The sequence below is a fragment of the Pinus tabuliformis genome, chromosome 8, assembly GCF_031772625.1.
Source record: "Pinus tabuliformis cultivar Carrire ecotype Pingquan chromosome 8, CPIR1, whole genome shotgun sequence".
In the NCBI taxonomy this organism is placed as follows: Eukaryota; Viridiplantae; Streptophyta; class Pinopsida; order Pinales; family Pinaceae; genus Pinus; species Pinus tabuliformis.
The window spans coordinates 1,400,076,474-1,400,098,950 of record NC_142294.1 but is presented as its reverse complement, the minus strand read 5'-3'; the positions used below and the strand labels follow the sequence as shown (position 1 = coordinate 1,400,098,950).

General features: G+C 37.1%; 1 protein-coding gene across 1 annotated transcript in view; it reads right to left on the bottom strand.

Moving 5' to 3' along the window:
* Positions 1 to 1,888: 1,888 nt before the first annotated feature.
* LOC149240788 (uncharacterized) overlaps positions 1,889 to 22,477 on the bottom strand; it is a 73,818-nt gene continuing 53,229 nt past the window's right edge. Inside the window, 3 exon segments of the mRNA XM_089370312.1 lie at positions 1,889 to 2,304; positions 2,307 to 3,809; positions 4,070 to 4,532. Coding sequence (XP_089226438.1) covers positions 2,048 to 2,304; positions 2,307 to 3,809; positions 4,070 to 4,532 — 2,223 coding nt within the window. The 3' untranslated portion in view covers positions 1,889 to 2,047.

The following is a 22,477-nucleotide window of genomic DNA, read 5'->3' as shown; positions in this document are numbered from 1 at the left end:
TTAAAACCCAGTTGAGCCGAAATCATGCTAACACTCGGGTCCGAATTTAAGATCTTTTTTTACTATATTTGCCGAGAAATTTAGGGTTTTTGTAGACTCCCGAATTACATTCCAAACAGGTGATATTGGGAAAATCGCCATAACTTTCTCTCTGAGCATCATATTGAAATTTCGTAAGAAGTTACAGAAAGAGGATAGAATTTAATTTTCTCTTTATTTGTTTCAGGTCTGAAGGTCGAAACAGTAACACGTGATAGGTCGCACAAGTTTGCTATATTGAACGAGTGTATAATTAGGTCATCATAGGAGATTTGGAATAACTCTTTATTGAAGAATCCAATATTGATCAAACTAGTGGGGTTAGAAAGAGGACTTAGAGGGATACCATAGGAAACAATGTTAGAACTTGAAGATCTGAAATTACAAAGTTACATTCATTTAAATATCGAGCTCCTAAAAGCAAGAACAATAATGACTCGAATCAAGAAAATAGAAACACCTAGTAAGCAAAATTGGATGGATGATTTGAAGAATGCGATCAAAGCTAAGATACATATTTTTATATGTGTCATGGAAGCTAATATCGATGGTATGGAAGAATATTTGAAGAATGACATGGGAGATTTGAAGAAAGACATGGAAGGTGTTAGCGCTTGGAATTCACCTAGGCTGAAATAGACAAACTCTCAAGGCTACATCAAACCATTTCACCTCGTAGCTAGCCCTACGAGGTATGAGAAGGCTCTCTCGGGTCAGATTTGATAGATCTTATAATATAATTAGGCTGACCAATTAAGAATAAGGATTTTAGGCTAGTAAATTGATAGGGGGTTTGATTTGATGATTTTTGGGGTTTTTTAATGGAATGACGGGGCTTTTCTGGGCTACATGGGCAAAATCACAGCTTCAAACAGAAAAATATAATGACTACACAGGTTGTCAACTGAGGCAAGGTAGGCATGCAATTTAACACCAAATCTGGTTTCAAACGGGATGGCAAGACTGGTGAGGAGTTAAGGAGGGCAGACAATAACTCTGAATCCTCCTTAAACAGTAGAAAACATCGAATGCGAACAAACTTATAGGAGGAGCATATAATACTATGAATTCCTACCTAATCACTTCATTTGTTCAGCTTGAAAGGGTCATGAAATGAAATGGAATATAACTGATTACATATGAGACAAAGGGAAAAACTTATGCTAAATCAACATACCACATGAATCTCGGCAAACAGAGCTGTGAAATTCCATTAAATTCTCTGTTATAAAACTGTACAATAAAAAGCTCTCTGCTTCTCCAGCAGCTCCCAGCGCTCAGAAAAAACTCTCCTCCCTCCCTCTCTACTTACAAATGAATTTTTTTAATACAATAAGTCAAACTACTGCCCAAAAAAAAAGGCGCTGTTTTAACGAACCTCACAAAAATATCAAACAAACTACAGCTGGGAAAAACAAGTCGACCCCAAGATGAGGGATTTGTTTTATTATCCTTATTAACAAAATAAACTAAAAAAAATAATCAGCGCTTTCGTGAGGGGGCTCCACTGAATTCTGTTGATGGTTTGGCTAAAACTGGAGCGCATATCTAGTTTGCAATATTAATTAAAATCCGGGAAATAGGAACCGAATCCTCTTTGTTGTTCTGGCACCGTTTGAATAGCGGTGACATTACACGTTTACCCTTGGCACTCTTTTGTAGGATGTTGGCAGGCGGCATCCCTGCAACAAGATTTGTATCGAACTGTGGGCACCTTTTCTTCACTGGTGTAGTTTCAATTTTATTTGTGGATCTTCCAGGTTGCAAGCAGAAATCGAACCACTGATAGATAAGTGGAGATGGATCCCGCACACGACCTCCAACTTTATCACTTAGAATACTGGAAATAGCTGGAATTGACCAAAGATCTGCCCATAAGCTGGTACCAGACTTTGGGACAGCTACGGCAACATTAGACATGCGTTTAGCTGCTGGAATCACATCATTTGTCCATCCTACTGCAACCCAAACATCTCCAGATCCAAAAGCCTTTAGATAGTGTACACTATCAAACAATCGGACCTGCCTCTGTAGTATAAGAAAATGTTCCCTTATTGTCAGCCATAAAATCTTCAGAATAAGTATTCCTCTCTGCATCATCATCCCAAGTCTCGGAATCTCTTTCATCCATCATGGTGTCCTCAAATTCATCCTCCTCGGCTGGAGTCTGACCCACTGACCAGAAAGTAAAAGCTGGTCTGACAAATCTGTCTGATCGTTTTAGCAAGTATGGGTCAAATGGAAAGAACATATCAAGCTTCTCACACCCCCAAAGGCCTTGGATTCCTCCATCTCCAATGCGTTCTTTGAACTCGTAAATTCTAAAACATCAAATAGATAAAATGTTTTAACCTGCCTTAGAAATTCTTCTACCACTGACGGCAAACATATCTTTAATGGATTCAGTGTGTGCTCAATTATATTTTTCAGTGACAACTGTTCTAATAGTAATCTCTGTTGAGGATCATCCATGAGCAACTTCATTCGGAAACAAAGAATATACATAACAGCTTGAAATGCTGAATAGAAGACCCCATGCACTCCTGGATTCATAGCCTTCCAATCCTCATTATGATGAGGCAAGTATTGCAAGCACCAGTCTACCAACCTTTTTAATGACGCAGAAACTATAGATAAAGGCAGGTATTTAGCACGAGATAAATAACTAGCTAGATAAGCAGCTGCAGTCATCCTTGTATTTGGTGGGCGAGATTTGTTGACAAAAATGTCACAAAGAATAGATGCAAAGGCTGCACCACATGTTGTTGGAGCCAACGAGCAAAGATAGAAGACAAGGAACTGGGTAAACTTGGACTTGTGAGTATTCAAAATAGTTGATTGAAATGAATGCATGAGAGTATCATAGACCTGTGGCAAGCGTCCCTCATCAACACAAGCTTTCAGATGCTCTAAAGTCAATTCCATTAACACTTCCATTTTATCTGCAACCTCACCTAGACTCTGCATAGCAGTAGATTTTGGCAATTGAACCTTTGCCTCACTACCAGGTTTCCCAGGTTCTTCATTTTCTTCATCATCTTCCATTTCCATGTCAAATGTGTAGACCTTGCTTGAGTCTTCATGTAAAATATATTCCCACCTTATTTCAACATCAATCTCAATAAGCCTGTCCACCACTGCCATAAGTATTCTCCTACCAATTATTTCTCCAACAGCACTACTCTCCACCCTGAGCATGTTCTCAATATACAAAGCATTCCAATCTTTATGAATAACTCTGTGTGCCATTCTTCGAAGAATTATTGTTTGCAGTCTTAATGCAGCAGTGGGCACAAGTTCTGCCATTTGTTGTATTGCCAAATGCACACGATCTAGAATTTTATTTTTCCTTGCTAGGTGCTCTGACTTTTTCTGGAAGAGTTGATCTGCAGTTAGCCCACCTAAAATCAACCGTCTAGTTAGGGAATCCATAAATAGTGGCAATCCACATGAAGGCGGCAGGAAATTCCTGACAAGCATGTCTAAGCACCTATCTACAAACCCTCCATTTGATGTCGCCAATTTGATAATAAATTCTGTCAAACCATCTGCTACATCCAAACTATAATTCCAAAAGCTCATACCAAGAACACAGCTTAGAAGAGAACTATGGTGATACTCATTAATAGAGGAAACTGCCTGAGAAAGTGCCTTCAATGCCATCACCAATGCTGTTTCCTGAGCAGAATATCCAGCTTCGATATCATTAAGGTCTTGAAGGAGTTGGTTATAACATGTTGCATCCCCCTTTTCCAATGTACAAATTTCATCTCAGATCGTCATCTGTTACTCTTGAAGTTCTCCTTGAACTCCATCTTGACTCTGAATTCCATCTTGCCTCTGACTGAGGTTTAGAATACCTATCATTTGAGGGAACCCGTCCTCTTATATCAGCACTATCACTCCCAACATCTGAACTGGCATATCCAGGTTGTGTAATCGGAGAATGAGGATGTACCATTGGAAACGGCTTACTTGAATGGGGATCTGAGTCAGACAAGCTAGATCCTGATAACCTACGTCTATGTACCTTTCATATGTGTGCTAGCTGGAGCTGCCATAGTATGGGAGGTTTGTAAGACATGCCGCCCTGTCTCTGACATTGGTTCTCTGAAACAAACAGTATTGATTTGAGTTCTCCTCAGTTCCAACTGGAGGAAATCGGCACTAACTTGATGTGCCAGTGCAATTAGATCATCTGGTGATACTGCAGTTCCTTGCAGTCTTTCATCTGCTATAAGCCCATCCTCACTTCCACGTGTTTGTCGCCGGTTATGCCCAACACTTTCTGAAGAATCTTTTACAGTATCTGTAGCCTTTTCCAATAATAGCTCACGCAGATATTTGAGAGCTTCATGGGCTACTGGTGTCAAATAAATGTGCAGTATGGTTTCAAAGTAGTCAAACACATGAATCTCTTCACTGTCATCCAACTGCAATGGAGCTGTAACACCATAAAGACAACCAAAATATATACCTGCATTTTGCAATACCTGCTCTCCACAAAATATATATAAATGATGCTTTGAAATTGTGTTTGTGCAGGTAGAAGTTTTGAAGTTTGCTGCTGTCTTAGGAAGAGCTGAAGATAAATTACACAAATTTAAACAACACATAAATGATTTCTTCTTCAAAACACTGTTTTGAAGAAGAATCAATCTCTGATATGAGACAGAGTCTAACAGAAGGTTTGAAGGAAGGTGGGATAAAGCTATTACAAGAAAGGCCTCCTAATGACGAAAAGGTAGTAGAGGAAACTCTTGATGAGAAAAAAATAAATGTTGATAATGATTTCATAGAATCTAACATTGGATTGAAGACCCACCATATTCCATAGATCGATATGAGGAAGTTTGATGGCAAGGATCCCATAACATGGATACTCCAGATGGAGAATTATTTTGATCTACATGATGTGCAATTGTTACAAAAGGTACGTACTGCATCTTTATATTTAGAACCGAATCAAATTTTATGGTATAAAGGGCTTTGTTCTTGTAAAACACTAGTCACTTGGTCAATTTTCACGGAGGAAATGATAGCACATTATGAGGATACAAAGAGCAACACCTTCTTTAGCCAAATTATAAATCTCAAACAAAAGGGTTCAATGGTAGAGAACATTGAGGACTTCCAAAAATTGAATATAAGGGTAAATGATATTCCAGAGAAGTAGAGGATTGATGTATTCATAGGGAATTTAAAGGATAACATTCAACATGAGGTTCGTCTTTGGTAACCTGATTCATTGGAGAAGGCATTCACACTGGAAAGAAAAATTGAAAGCAAAATTATGGCAACACGAAATCATACCACTCACAATTATAAATATGGAAGTGTTTCTTATCCTAGCCTTCCAAAATCTACAAGGTTGATACCAAAAAAATTGGAAGAAAAAAGAGAAAACGACCTTTGTTACGGTTGTGATAGAAAATACACTAAAGGTCATAAGTGTGTTGAGAAGAAATTATTTTACATTGATTGTGAAGAGGAGGAAGAAAAGGATCAAGAAACATCAAAAGAAGAGGATATACACTAGGAACCAACCCCAGAGAAAGAAGAAATGAATCTGACCATATCTTGTAATGCATTGGTAGGAATTACCACTCCTCAAACTCTCAATATAGAAGGACATATCAAGAAGAAAAAGGATAACCTCACTTTCACGCAGAATCAAATGAAACAACAGGGAGATCAACATCGCAACGAAAGAAGTTTTAATGTAGGCTAATGGGTATTTTTACGAATACAACCATACAAACAAATGTCCCTTAAGCAATCTAAGAAGGATAATAAATTATCACCAAACTACTATGGTCCTTACAAGGTGTTGCAAAATATTAGTACTATGGCATACAAATTGGAGCTTCCTGCATCTTCCCGAGTGCCCACAGTTTTCCATGTTTCATGCTTAAGGAAGGTTATAGTTGACAAGCTCCCAGTTCAAACAATATTGTCGGAACTTGATGAGTAAGGAAAAATCATATTGGAACCTGAATTAGTCAGGAAACAAGAACTCGACAACTATGAAATCGATCAATTTCAGAGTATCTCATCAAGTGAAAGAACTTAACTGCTGAAGATTCCACATGGGAGGACGAGAATTTTATCAAGAAGCATCTAGAACTACTCAAGCATTGAGGACAACACTTTTTGAAGGAGAGGGGCATGTTAGGTCCTTATACTACTAGTGTAACCCCTTATTGTTATTAGTGCAACCCCCTTATTATATTGTTGTGCCCATGTAGTCCCCATATTGTTATTATTGTGCCCCATAGAAGCCCACTATTGTTATTGTTGTGCCCTTACATTATTATTGTTATGTTGGCTCTAATTATATTATGACCCCTTAGACTCCTATATATAAAAATGAGGTCTTTCCATTTGTATCATCCAAGAATTGTTCATTTGTGTAATGTAAAGGAGGTTTCCCCCTCAAAGAGGATGATTTTTAAGTCGTTGATCTATCTTTTCTATCTTTTTGTGAGTTGGTTTCATAACACTATGTGCCAAGTTTTAATAGTTTTTTTTTGGCATTAGCAAGTAGGCTTTTATTTAGATTAATTCTTTGCATTTTTAAAATTCTCCTTTCACAGGATAAACTCCATTAGTGGCTTGGCTAAACCCTTATGGCAACTTAAGGATCACTTTCTTGCAAGTGCACTACAGGAGGGTATGTTTGATTGCCTCTTTTTCTTAATGGAAATTAGAGACATCACAAGTTAGTAGGGAGAGTAAGGGGTAACTGCACCCATTTGAACTAGTCAGAATCACCATCCTAAATAGGAAAATGCCTAATTGGGGTCTTGAATGGGTGATGTCCCTTATGTTGATTATGGTCATTTTTGACCATCAAATATTCTTGGTGCTAGAAGGAGGGCCAACGACAAATTTTATTTTTGGAGTTTTGAATTTTAAAGTTTTATTTATTTTCAATGGCTCTTTCTAAAATTCTCATTTGGAGTTGCAACTTTGGATGTGCATTCACCACCACTCCAATGAAAATTGTAAGACTTTTGTCAAAGGTAAAGTATAATGGTAAGATTAATGCTTGCACATATGAACATGTTTTTCACTTTCTTCAAAATTTTACAAATTCTACTTTCTCTGATATTGGTGAGGGTGTTTTATGCAGAATTGTTACTCCAATCCTCACAGGCAAAACCAAAATATGGTGTGAATCTATTCTAGTTGCCTCTATTCACAGTTGGAACAAATTTATTACAAAGTTCCTTCATGCATTCGAAGGATATGAATATGAACAAGTATGCATCAAACTTGAAAACTTGCACAAATTTAATTATGAATATATAATAGATTTTACAACTAGATTCAAGTTAATTTTCTTAAAATTTAAATCTTAAGAGAAACCTTCAAATATTGAATTAATGGAATGGATTAAATATGCTGTTTATTTTCCTTTTGTTACAAATAATTGTAAAGAACCAAGATATTGATATTCTCTAAATGTATTTATTGTTGTTGAAGAAGTTGTTGCTCACAATGACATGGCTTATCTTCAAGCATAAAACAAAGAAATTTCCAATGAACAATTTCAACAAGCTATTAACACATCCATTGAAATTAATGTAGATCTTGAAAGTGTTCCAAAGCATGTTGATATTGATAAATCACCTCCTCAAAACCAAATTAAAATGTTGTTCATAACAAAGAAGAAAATCAAGAAGCGACAACTCAAATTGAAAACTTAAATAATGTGCTTTTTGCGGTAAACATTTCTAAGTTTTCTCATGTTGTAAATAATGCTCAGCCACAAAGTTTGGAACAACCAAACATTAATTATTAGGAAAATATGGTCGTCTGAATACATGATGAAGAATCTGAAATTTGCATTAACTAAATAAGGAAGAATTCACAGGTAGATAAATTTTTAGATTCATATCTTCAAACAATCATTTCTCCCTCTAGCCCGATCTTTTTGCTGATAATAATTCATTTTCCAATCAATCAACAATTCATCTTTTCATAAATTCTATTTTAGAAAACAAAGGGGCTGTCGTAAATTTAATAAAGAATGTAATTCTAATTAGTTTCAATAAGGAAAAAGAGTCATTTAATGATTTCCTTTTCAACAATGCCGAGAATTCTCATTAAAATCCATTTAATTACTATTCTTGTTCTAATTTACTTTATGAAAAGGAAGAGAGTGCTAATGAAAATTGTCAATTCATTTATGATGACGATTTTGAGTTTGAGAATATTGATTTATCTCACCCATCATTAAATTCTCACGATCTCAATATTCAAATTCAATCTATTTGTTAAGATGTCAGATCTTCTCATATTGATATCATTATAAAAGATTCTCATCTCGAATCCCAAAAATTCCATAGTGACTGCAATTTTCAAGAAGATATATCTATTTCAATTCTTTATTCTGACATTGTTAAAGTTCCCATTCTTGCTCATAGTCCTAAATCTCTCTGACTTTCATGTGTAGATGTTGGTATTAGTCCCGATTGCATTATTTCAGATGATACTTGTGAGGAGGATTTTTTATAAATAAATCCCAATTGTCTTGTAACATTACTTGTAACACTAATTTAAATGATAATCTAATTTTATTACTCATTCTTAATTTATTATGGTTCATTTTATATTTGTATACTACTTTCATTTTTCAATGTTTGGATATCTTATGCTGGCATATGGAGCAGTCAAACGTTGAATACTCATCAAGTGCATTAGTGGAAGAACATGAAAATGGACTTCAAGGCATAAATTATGAGTATCAAGAACTTAAAGCATTTCATTTTCAATTGATCCTTATAACATATGAGCTCATTGTTTCTTCTGAAATAAAGTTTACACAAGGTTCAACACTTGAAAGAGTAGCATTACAATCTAGCCAACCGAGTCTAATCTATCTAAAAATCTTCTGAAAGGTTCATTAGTTTTCCATTATTATTTTCATGATCGATTCAAAATTCTTTTGGAAATTTCAGTTACTCAGAAGATTGTTGATATTCTGCCTGATATACATAACACCAACATTTTTCTACAAGCCCATACATTTAAAGTTACATCATCTAAATCTAGCATGCTATCATCTTCTTCTTTAAAATCCTCCCAATCTATATCAGATTCCTATCTTCATTTTTCCAATCCAATTGAGATATGGTTGGAGAATTCATTTAAAAATAGGTTCTTTGTAAATAAATTTCTTCTCTTAAAATTATTAGAAATAGATGTACATAATAGGTTGAAGTTTTCCTTTAATAATTTAGTCACAATTCTATTTCTAATACTAATTTTTGATGTGCAATTTCTTTGAGCAATTGAAAGTTTGATTTCACTCAGTTTTAGTCTGCCATGTTAGATTAGATTATAGTAGGAGTAATTTAGTCTAAACTACTTTTCATTTTGTTTTCTTTTAATATTATAGGTATGAAATAACATAGAAAAGATGCTTTTAATTTTCTAGGTGGAAAATGGTTTAAAGTGTGTCAACATAGTTAGCTCATGTTTGGGAAAGTATTCATACATTCATCAGAATTGAGATTTTAACATGTTAATTGTGTTGGTTGTGTGTTATATTTTTTCCATGACTACCCCACGTGAGGGGGGGCGGTAACCCCTCTTGTAAGTTGCGTCGGGCGTAGCGCCCCGAGATTTTTTTTTTGGAACCTATATCAGGTGGGCGGACCTACCTATGGTTTTGTGCATGGATTTCACACATGTTTTGGGCATGATGGTTTTCTGTCCATGGTATTTTATAGATCCGGTCAAGGGAACTACAATTATGTTCTAATCCAAGGTTCAAGGATTGGGGTTTATGGATGCTTCAACATGTATATATATGTATTGTAACATTGAAAGGAATATAATGAAAAATAAATTTGGTAGTCTCGATTTTGGGATCCAGGGGGAAATCCCTGTGTATATATGTTTTATGCTCTCACCATTGTTTATTTTCTGTTTTTTAGAATTCGTATGCAGGTAATTTTTGTACGGGGTTAAAACCTACATTTAGTATCAGAGTTGTTTCAACTTCAAGGGGACACCTTTGTTGTTGAGGGGTTTTTCTCGGGCCTGTGGTAGACCCTGTTCGGTGGGAGATCTACAGGATCAATTCTTGTGGTGAAATAAGATGACGGCCAATGGAAAGATAGAGATCGATAAATTTAATGGTTAGAGTTTTGAGTTGTGGAAACTCAAGATAGAGGATCTACTGGTGTTATACAACAAATTAACCTCCTCATCAACTCAGAGGGGAAAGACATGATAGCTGAAGCAAAGACCAAGATCACATGCCTTGTTTCCACACTAACGCTGGCTATGCACTAACAACCTACTTATCAACTGGACAGTGCTCCGTGGTGAGGCTTGTACTGCTCCTTCATTGTCACCAGATGGAGGTCCAATCAATGGACTATATTCAAGACCTGTTTTTCCTTGATTTCTAAAGCTTCGCCCACTTCGCATAGATACAAACATCAAGGTAATGGAATAACCCTCTTTTCACAAAAGAGCATCTTAATCAAAGTATTCAAAGATCTCAAATACTTACCTCACAGTCCCTTAAACAAGCGTCGCTCTTCTTCATTGTAGCTGACTGAGGTGTTAACCATGAACTCTGTCATGAATCCTCCTATGATGTGATTGAGCCAATGGTCAACAGTGCATGCGATCTTATGTTCAGAAGCTTCCAACATTCGCACTAACTCTTGGGTCCACACTATTGGACCATCAAGCTTCCACCTAACTTGGCTGTCTGCCAATTTAGCGATCCACTTGTATAGTTCGATCGGGAAGGTGAAGAAGAAAATCACCTGTATTTCTGTGTATAAATATCTATCCAACCACTATTCTTTTGTCAGGCGCAGATTTATGTTCTCTTGCGCTGCGAATTCATGGATCTTTCTATCCAACCAATCCTGAATTTCCTTTTTGGTCAGATTCCAGTGATGCGACATCACACATCTCTTTATGTAGATCCCAGTCTCGGCAATGGAACCATTTGTTGGCTTAAGGAGTCTTGACCCAGGTTCAGAGTTAGTTGTGCCAAAAAAATCCCTACACTACTGGCCCTTTCAACATCAATCAACGGAGCACAGACTGAAGTCTCACTCGAAGCAGTATGGGGGGATGTTGGAACCAAGTTTCTGCACCTAGAGATCAGTGTGATGTCTTTTTGCAACCTAGATCTGCCTTCGTGCAGATCGCTAATCCTTAATGGCTTATTGCTATAAATTTTCTCAATTGGCCTTTAGACCTCTGTGAAGATCTACGACTGGCTTTTGCGGACCCTGAACATGCGAATTAACCACTTATGCACACCCTAGATTACTCTTAGACCCGTATTCCCCCAGATATACTTAAGTGTTTTGATAACTTGAACAGAAAGTGTTATAATCTTCGTGTAACCACTTAATATTAATTGTGTTTAGATAACCATACAGATTAAGTAAATACATAATTATTTCATAAAACCATTATTCATCACAGCATAAAGTGCATTCATACATAATAGAAATAAAGACATGAAACACATGATTTTCTACAATGTTCTTCTTTATTGATATTCATAATAAGCTTACAGACTCAAGAATTCCCTGCGCACTTAGTTGTGGACTCCTACTCTAGGCCTCTGCACACTTAGTTGCAGAGCCTCTTCCTCTCTAAGACTTCTATCTCTGCGCTTCTTTCTATTGCCCCATTACATTCATCATATCGTATTCATGCCTTAGACGTTCTAAGACTCTCCTATTTAGACCAATTGAAGGATCTGGGCAAAGTTATCCATCATGATGTTCCTTTGTTTCTCGAGGGCCTCCTCGAGCAATATTTTGATAGGATCTCCTGCTCCCTCGTCTTTATTTTCTTCCCCCATGGGAGGACGTCAAGATTTATGAGGCTGGTCTTGCAAAGTTTCGACCACCTCCACCTTCGCCTCCACAACATACACCCTCACCCACTCCTAGTCTACACATAGCAGCATTCATAGGTAGAAATCTAGAGAGGAGCCCATCACTTACAATGCGATATTTACCTTAGGCTATTAAGTGAAAAGGGATTTTGGAAAAGATTTTTATGAAGTGACCGAGCTTCTGGGATGTATATGGGACTAGCGCTCAGCAAAGAATAGAGAATCGAAAATGAAGGCACAGATTATTCCGTGAGGCAAGGTAGGCAGAAAGCGCAGTAATTTCGGCTTAAGGTAACGCAGAATGGAAATATTGCTGAAGAGAGTGAAAAGGGCATGGTCACATGAATCCTTTTCAACAGAAGCATAAAACTGCACATGAAATTTTCCCACAGGCAGAGCAATATAAATTGAATTCTACCTAATCTCACTTAGAAAATTTCACTGAAATGAAGCATGAAATGAAATATGAAACATAACAAGATACATATGGAACATAAGAACACATTTGCTACACTCACGACCACAAGAATCTCATGAAACAGAGCCGCTGCCTTTCATTAATCCTCTGTCAAAAATACATAGTGCAGAAACAAAGTTTCTTTCCCACAGTCTCCCAGAAGTTACAAGCCAGCCAACCCTTTGCAAATAACTTGCATACAATATATAGAAAGTGTAGAGAAGAGATGGAATGCCTAGGGGTTGGGAAGTTACTCAAATCATTTCGAAAAGGAGATGGAGAGCCAACCATCAGCTACAGGTGCAGCGCTCTCAAGCATGACATTTGGCTGTGGTGACCCTTTGCATTCTTTGCCACTTGGATAGATGCCCATCTGGAGAGAAAACTCTTTAAATGCCGCCTATGGTGACAAAAAACTGAAGCGTAGATGACCGGGACCACTTGGAGAAGTTGCGACCCGAAATTTCGCGAAACAGGAGCAAATTGGCCGTTTTTTCCCCTGTGCGCGACGCCAAATTCTCTATGCGTCGCGACACTTTGGAGCCTGTTTTGGGGCACTTGTAGGTGTACAAAATGTGCCCAAGTGGGCTTGTTGGAAAGCATGTCCTGTCTACTTTCCAACCCAACTAGAATTTCTGAATTTGAAGCTTATTTTCCCCTCCAAAACTTCATTCTCCCAAGACTACTTTCTGTGTGTCAAAAAAGTGGCAGAGAGGCCATTTTTGGGTGTTTTTTGACCTTTAGAAGACCCAGACCTTACCCAAATCTCTTGCCCGGACACTAGTAGTCGTAATTTTTGATGCTGAATCCAAATATGCAAGTGATTTCTTCATTGGAGCCCTAGAATTTTAGCGTCGCGCCACTGGGAGAAAATCCCTGTTTTTTGCCCAAAAAATTTCAAAATTTCAAAATGTGCTCCAAATTTGGTCTGGAGCTTCTTCATTAAGTGTTATGGTGGGCCAAGGATTGCCTCAGCCAATATCTGGAGTCTATCATGCTCTTTTTCCTCTTTTTCCCTCCTTGTTGCTTTCCTCAATTTAGCCTTCCAGCTCTTTATTCGGGCCTTGGCGCTTATGTTTCGTCCCTGGTAGTGAAATGCCATATGCCTCAGCAGTGCAAGGTCTTTGTCTACTTTGTCTAGCAGCCTCTCCAAGTGCATATTGGCTCTCTCAAGGTTGGCCTCCCGATCTTCATTTACCTCTTGCTCCAAGGAAGTGAGCTCAATCCTTGCCCTTTGAGCAGCTTGGCGATGCTCACGAATGTCTCGCAGCTCCATGATCGCCTGCTGGTCCTCTAGCTGCTTGTTCCTCTGTTCTAGGTACTTCATGTTCCACTTGGCCCTCTCCCCTGAAGATGTGTCACTATGTGTCTCCCCCTCATAATCTGATGAAACTCCTGATGCCATTATTACTGTGTGTACCTTGAGTTTTCTTTTGCTGCCCTCTGAATCCAATGAAACTGGTGTTTGTCCTGAGAATTTGTCACCAAGGGGAAAATAAAACAGGGAGTGTTAGGAGGGGAATGATGAAAGGGGAATAGGGATTTAAGAGGAGAAAGTTATTAGGGATTTAGGAATATTTTGGGAAGTAGGGAGGGATGTTAGGAAGTAGGGGAAAGTGTAATCTTAGAGATTGAGTGAGGAGAAGGGGTCCAAAAAGGAAAAACACAGGTCCAACCTAGAAAATTGCCAGGTTGTAGCAAGAAACTAGGGTTTGTGCGAAAATGAGGAATTTGGGGGATCTCAGTGATGGGAAGTGTTTGATAAGGTACTTTAAGGATAGGGGAAGGTGTATGAACATCCGGATACAAGTTTTGCCGATGATTTGGCCGTCCAAGAGAAATTGCCTTCAAAACCCTAGGAGAGGGAAATGACCTTACCTAGGCGCAACTGAAGCATGAACAAGGTGTAAAATGACCCAGTGGGACTTGACATGATAATGACAACTCTCTGAATGATGGTACACTCAGCTGAACTGTGACATGGACCGACATTTGGACAACTTTGACAAGGGTAAAATCAAACCCTAGACCCAATGCCTAGTGACCAAATTTTGCTTGAAGACTCACTGAAATGACAAAATTTGACCTTGACACATTAAAATCACTTTGTAAGAGCATGTTTGATCACTGGAGGAAGGCTGTAAAGACTGACACTAACAGCGGGATCAACGGCTAGAGTAAGTTGTGGTAGATGGGGTCATTTATGAGTTTGTACAAGTCAGGTATATCCAACATTGCCAAGAAAGGCAGAGAGTGTGGTGCCCCCGACTCAAACCAAGGTGATGACATCTGACTTGAGGAGCCTTGCGCTCCTCCCATCGTTTGAGTCCCAATATTATACATGGGCTGTGTGGTATAGTAGTTTCCTTGAGGTATGGCGTTGTAGTGTGGATTTCCATGGGGATTTTGATACTGGGGTATAGAATTGCCCCCAGGATAAGCAGTGCCCCCTTGACTCATTTGAATTTGTGAGTAGGGTGCCCCCATGGATTGGTTGGGACCTCCTTGAGGATTCCCGCCCGTCACAGAACTAACCATTTGTCCTTGATTGACATAAGTAATGCTCATGTCAATTAGCGACTGACCATGCAGTTTACTCACACTGCCTATCCCAAGATCCTAGCCTGAACTAATGTTTGTTTGCACAATAAAGAGTTACCGATTGATTTTAGGTAAATTTTATGTGTAATTTTTTATTGTCTTCAGTGGGGGAGTTGACGTATGAAATGTGATGAGACTCTGACTCAATAAATCATGCATAAGACAATGCTTTAAAAAAATTTCAATTTGATGAAAACAAGCTGTATTCTACAGGTGAGAGTCTTTCACATATTCATATTCTTTCCATGCATCTTAGTCATTTAACACATGCATAACCAATGAAAATCTTTCCAATGTTTTCTTAACAACTACTTGAAACAAAAAATAGAGCAGCTTTTAACCAGCTAAACAGAAGAATGAATAAAAAATGTGGATCTTTCTTTCAGAAAAAATGCTTTTAAGAAAGAAAAACAAAACTTTTTTCCTAAAAAAAAACTTTTAGGACACCTATTTTGCTAACAAAATGCAGTAACAGATCCTCTTTCAGTCCATGAGTAGGCTTCCTATCCCTTTTGGTTTGTAGACACAACTAGAAATCAAGGTTTTGGGAGACTAACGCTCTATAGCAGTGGCCACAGAGAGTTAATAGGTCCACTAACGCTCCCTGTGAGTAGACACAGTGCTTTATAAAGCACTGTGTAGTCTGCTAACCTGCGTTAGTGTGGGAAAACAGTAAAAAATAGGGCTTCTTAGATCAGATTCAGTGATGAATACATGTAGGCAAGATGCAGCAAGGTTTTTGGTGGGTCAGAAAGGGAATGCAAAAGTATAGGGAGCTCTTAGAAGGAGGAGAGAACTAAGATCTGTCCAGGTAAACCAGGAACTAGATGTATAGTCCCCAGTGGAGTCGCCAATTCTGCTATAGGATAAAATGCATGGTGTATGGAGAATGAAGATACCCTCAAAGGTCTTCCCAGGACCTTCGGTAGACTTTTATCTGCAACCGTCACAAAGTTACATGCATGTTCATAAACAATAACTAACTATCAAAGTAGGAGAAGTAGATTACCTCAAGCCTCCGTGTAGATTTGCTGGAGAGCACAATGCAGCTAGGTGGAAGTCCCCTGAGTCGGCTCCAGATCAAGTCCTGCACATAGAAGAGACAAGCATAATCACAACATACAACTCTGATAACTAATACATGAATACATAAAAGAACATCTAGTTACACATAACTAAGCTACTCATGCTAAAAGGTATTGGACAAACAACTAAATGAATGACAGTACCAACACCACGGAGTAGACAGTGCAACTGTAGTTCTATATTAATGTTGGAAGAGTGATTACAACCATCCGTTGTATCAGCCTTCCCTTACCCCTCCAACTTCTCTCTCTCTCTCCCTTCTTACCAACTTCTTAAGATTTGAGACAATGCTCAACAATCAAGTATGCTATCCTTTCAAATGCTCTGACCTCCATCACCATAGCCCTAACTTTGCTTATGTAGCAATTGAGTTAGGGTTGCCAAGTTCCTCCTTGAGTTCTCTAGGGAAAAATCAATGAATTTTTCATGCTTTTAAGCTCTTTCCCATTTGCCTCCTTCATTAGGATTAGAAATCCTCCAAATAGGTCGAATCTGGATGTTTCCTTGCTTTTCTTGAGTGATTTTAGGAACAAATATCTAGATATTTATGAGTCAATTCGTTCCTTTGACCCTTAGAACTTCACTAGGATCCACTAACGATGTTCCTAAACTAGCAAATTGAGTTAGTTGGGTCACTAACTCACCCTTAGGCTTGCAGAGAAGCTTTATAAAGCAGGTTGTCAGTGCATAGCTAGTGTTAGTGTGGAAACAAGGCATGTGATCTTGGTCTTTGCTTCAACTATCATGTATTTCCCCTCTGAGTTGACGAAGAGGTCAATTTGTTGTATAACAAGGCATATTCCAGTAAGACAGTTTGGATCGATGTTTTACGTAGAAAATGGGCTCAAGGACTGCATTAGATCTTCTCCACTGGAAATTTCTTTGAAAAATATTTCCAATGGTATGTGGAAGTCCATAAATGGATATCAAGACCAAAATTTATTGAGAGACGAAGTAAGGGTCTTGAATTCCTTAGGAGTAGGCTGAATTTCGGAATTTCGGAACATGGAAGTAGGCCGAACATCGGATCCTTGATTGTAAAAAATTTGTATCTTTGGGGGGTTGGAATATTGAAGGTCGGAGATTTCGTAACCTCAATATAATTTATTTGTGAGAAACTTTTGATCCTATATTAGGGAGCCGATCCTGAAAAATTTGGGACCTCAGAAGGTAGGAATATCAGAGCCTAGAAATTTCGGTATTTCAAAGATTGGAATTTCGTAACTCCTTATTAATTGAATTATTTTGAAAGCACCGAGGGTTTCATGGAGCAGGATTTACAAAGGAATTTTCTTGTGAAACCAAGGACAAAGGGACCTTTCCTCTCTCCTCTGACAGGATACATGGAAGATGTTGATTGACCTTCAGGAGATTATGGTGGTAGATGATGTCAACATGACATGGTTGTATGAAGGACACGTTGCAGTTAGATTCAAAATTATTTGGTGGCTTAAGGGGGAAAGTCTTGGTGACACATGTCACAACTATGGAGACTCCACGTGTGGTTGCTGATAAGAGAATGACTTTATCTCAGAGGTCGGGATTTCATAACTCCTCTATAATTTAATTTTGAGAGAGTTCTGATACCAGGGGCTTCGAATGATTGTTGGTGATTGGTCATGGAGCCCAAAGAACAAAGGTTGTAGAGTGATAAACAAAGGAGATAGGCCCCCATAAATATATTGAAGGGATTAGAACCTAATTTCTATGCCATCGGTCACGACACCCGGCCTTATGGTGAAAAATAATATGGGGCGAAGAAAAAGGGGCTAAAGTCTCGGGAATTCGGGATCTCACAATTTTGTAACAATGTACCTTAATAAAGTTACGATATGGGGAGCCCCCAAATTGCAGAAAATAGGTTTATGAAGCTTCCGATCACAACATCTGTTCCTATGGTGAAAAAAAACAAGTGGCAAAGCAACAAGGGCTAAAGTCCAATCAGAATCTTGCAATTTCGTCACTTCAACTTAATAAAAGTTACGATATGTGGAGCTTCGATATTGCAGTACATAGGAGTATGAAAGATGTATGAGTCAACAACTAAGAAGTAACTACACATAGAAGATTTGGTAGTTGGATTAATATAGACAGAGAAAAATATCGTTGGGTAAAGGCAACAAGGACCATGATTACGCAGGATGATTTAAATGGGGTCTGTATCGAGTTTAAGTAAGCTACCTATGATCTCCCATGCACGCCTCATTGAATTGAATGAAGATCAAACCCTCAGGGTGATCCATAATTATTCAAGAACACAATAACATATATAAACATAAACATAGAGATGCAGCATAAATAAAACTTCATTTCATTAATATCAAAGAACTGAAATATGCTTACATACATAATGGAAATAAACTAGCTCGGGCGATGGTATCTTATCTCTGAGAAGAGATGTGGTAGCTACATGCCTTTGAATTGTGTTACAATGAGGCTCAAAGGCTTATTTATTATTGAGAAACAATGGAAAACCATAAACATCCAAAAACCTAACCCTAGGAGATGAAGCACCAAAACTGTGGGCCTCGTTGGGGTAAATCGATACATCAACTTCCCAGGGTTGTAACTTTGGCATACAATCTCTATTTGATGCGCATGATACCTCATTAGAAATATCTATCAGAGGAATATAAGTTTTGACTATTGAGTTGTTGACTCAAGTTTTGTTGTGTTCCAAACAATGTCATTTAGGGCCTCAAAATGGCTCCAGAAATCCTGGACCCGAAAAGCTACCAAAAATAGTAAATTGTGCTACAATTAAGGAAACTAAAAATTTGAAAGAAACAATGGTGGGGATACAAGTGGAATAGGTGGGTTGTCACCAACATACACTTGGATTAGTTCTTGTTTCTGGGAAAATTAGTGTCTTTTCGAACGACTAACCCTCTAGGGCTGGTAGCTAACCTAGAAACAATAGTCAAAGCAATTCAATATCATTCCTATGAGTGACAGATAAGCATGGAAAATTTTAGAGGCGAATGTTCGCCCTTGGGCTACATTAAGGGGTTTTATATTTTTATTGGGCGAATATTTTGTATCATAGTACATTGTTACAAATCGCCTCAAATTTATTTTATAAAAAAATTAGGTATGGAGGTTAGCCCACCTTATTTTAAGGGAGAGGGTAAAAAAAGTAAATTTAGCCCTTGAAATTAGGAGTTACAATCTTCCATTCGCCCTCATTTTCAAGAAAATGTATTTATGATAGTTATAAAAGAAAATATAAATACAGTGGAGGTATGGTAAATAAATAAAGGTTATTTTTATACTTACTCCAAAGGTATGGTAAATAAATAAAAATACAAATAAACTAGAGGTATGGTAAATAAATAAAACCTCTTTTTATATTTAGTCCATAACCCTCTTTCTATTTAAGAAGGCTAAAAAACGAGGTTTCATTTAAGTGAATCCTATGGGCCAAATACCATATTTATAAAATAGGTATGGTAAATTAATAAAAATATAAATAAATGAGAGGTATGGTAAAGAAATAAAACATTTTTTATATTTACTCCATATGTCACCTTATATTTATGAACACGCAAGCATGTAAATAAATAAAAATATAAATAAAGTGGAGGTATGGTAAATAAATAAAACCTCTTTTTATACTTCAAAGGTATGGTAAATAAATAAAAATATAAATAAACGAGAGGTATGGTAAATAAATAAAACATTTTTTATATTTACTCCATAAGCCACCTTATATTTATGAACACTAAAAAAATGTGTTATATTTAGGTGAAGCCTATGGGCCAAATACCATGGGCCAAATTATTATTAATACCATGCAAAAAAACATTATTAACCCTAATATTAGTATTAATAAAAATAAAGATGGCACATGGTATTGACCCATGGTATTCACATGGAATGCAACCTATTTAAATGGGGGAATTAAACTAGCATATATCCATCTTTACTCTGGATCAAATATCATGATATGCAAACTAACATAGAGTGAAAAAAATATTCGATCCCTCTTGGGGCTTGGTAGATCAAGAGTAAAAATGGATCTTGTAATTTAATGTCACTTAAACATTTTAACTTGGTTTATATAAAAATCAATTATTAGTTTTATTAATTTTTATAAATTACTAATAGTAGTTTTTAAGCTCCAGGTTTATGATAACCCATGGTAATACCATGGCATTCATGTGAGCATAGACTATTTACAGGGGAAATTCTATCAGCTTAGATCCATCTTAATTCCGGGTCTACCAAGTGCTGGGAGGGATAAATAGATTTCATCCCTCTAAGAGTGGTAGATGTGGAGTTAAGATGCAAATAGGTTGGTTTTTATGATAATGAAGATATTAAATAGACTTAGGAAATTATATTGTAAAAAAATCTTAAGGTGAATGGTTAAAGCTACATTTAGTCACTTCACAAAATTTAGTAAAAAATACCGATATCTCCATTAATATTGGTTTTTTTGATTTAACAAAAAAAAATTCAAAACAATGAAATCTTAACTCTTTCCGCATCACCCTCGCAAAAGAGAGATAGTCGCTACCCAGATTTCCCACCATTTTTCAAACATTCTCAATATGATATCTTCATGAAAAAGTTAAGGTACTAATCTTGGATTAGTTGTTTGAAAAATATGCTGGTTTGTACAACCTTTCATCTTCTCTGCTATTCTTAGTTTGTCGTAATGATCTGTAGGGGTTGGGTCACTGCACCATATTGTCCTAAAAGGCAGAGATTTTGCACCAAAAAGGAAATTAATCCACATGTTACAACACTATTAAAAATGGTATGAAGGTAGTGAATTATGCTAATAAGAAATTTAGATTGGGAGAGACGTAATTAAATTTTATTATTTAATTGAAGATTTCAAATTAAAATAATAATAAATCTACATTTATATATTTATATATTGATTGGAAGGCTTCTGACAATGGTCACTTCTTTCCATTAGATCCCCTTCAGGCCTTTGGGATACCTACTACTTCATTATATTATATAGTTGGGGCTTGCTACTTGTTGGCGTGTTGGGGTAAACAAACTTGATGTGTTTTTTTTTTTTTATCTCGCAGTTGGATTCTATGGAATAAGAAAGAAATTTTATAGCTTGGCAAAAGTGGTAGCTTGACAAAAGTGGTAGAGAAAACATTAATCTCTCCTACCATGACAAACATGGCCACTAAAACTTGCAACATTGTTTGTAGGAAGTGAAAATTATGTTTCTTTTTTCCAAACATGTATGTTAGTATATTACAGTTTAATGAATATGTTTTATTATTATCATATATGGTTTCATACTTTAACAAAACATTCGCCAAGACTTCACAATGTTTTATTATTTAGTGAAAGATTTTCCAAGATCTTACAAGATTTTATAATTCAGTGAAAGATTCGCCATGACTTTACAAGATAATATAATCTGGTGAGAGATTCGCCAAAAAAAAAAAATATACATATTATATTAGTGATAAAATTGCTTCCCATTTTTCCTATGTATCATAGGGATTCGCCCATTTATTATACATATAAATTTATGGTGGTTCTTAAAATTTTCCCTATAGATAAGAAAGAGATTATGAAAGACCAACTTATAACTTTCGCTTGAATCCTCGCTTGATCTCCCTCTCCTTTGGCTGATCCCATAACTCCTCCCCGTACTTAACACGCTTGGAGAGTACCTGCACAGCTACAGAAACAAAGACCTGTCAAAGCATAATGATCCATCACAGCATAAACATCATAGAATCAGAAATATGATAAACAAATGAATGCATTTACAGTTAACACAATCAATTGGGAAAAATATTGAAGAACTTTATTGATAACAAGGAGAATTACAACCCATAAGAAGTTTGATCCAGTGCCATCCTCCCAGCTTCAAGCCTTCTTCACCTCATGAATCAGCAAGAACACACCAACAATGACATAATGCTCTCACCTCAATACTGAAACTAGCAGCACTTCCTTACAACTCAAAATAATTCAACCTTCTGATCTCTTGGATGAGAGATCCTTTTATAGATGATTGCAGGAGGTTGAGTCATCAATGGGGGTGATGAATGCCATTCTATTTTTAGGAATTAGTTCCATGAAATATGGGAATAGGAGGTGGTTTCCTAGTTCCCTTAGTCATCCTTGGGCAAATTCAGGAAGGCAAGTGGCATAGGAGAAGTTTCTAGAAGTTTCCATAAGCAACCAAATCTCAAACACTCCCGGAATTTTGTCTTACCTCACCATCGCACCTACTAGAGGGCCAAACCGTGATGCATCTCACCTTGACAGTGTAGCACCTGAGATGCATCTCACCCTAACACAGGGCTTTCAACAATGATTCATTTTAGGCACTTTCTGGATGATTTTTGAGATGGAACTTTTGGGGAATGAGGCATTCAGATGACTTAGTTCCTTTAGGGCATAAAACAACTATTTTA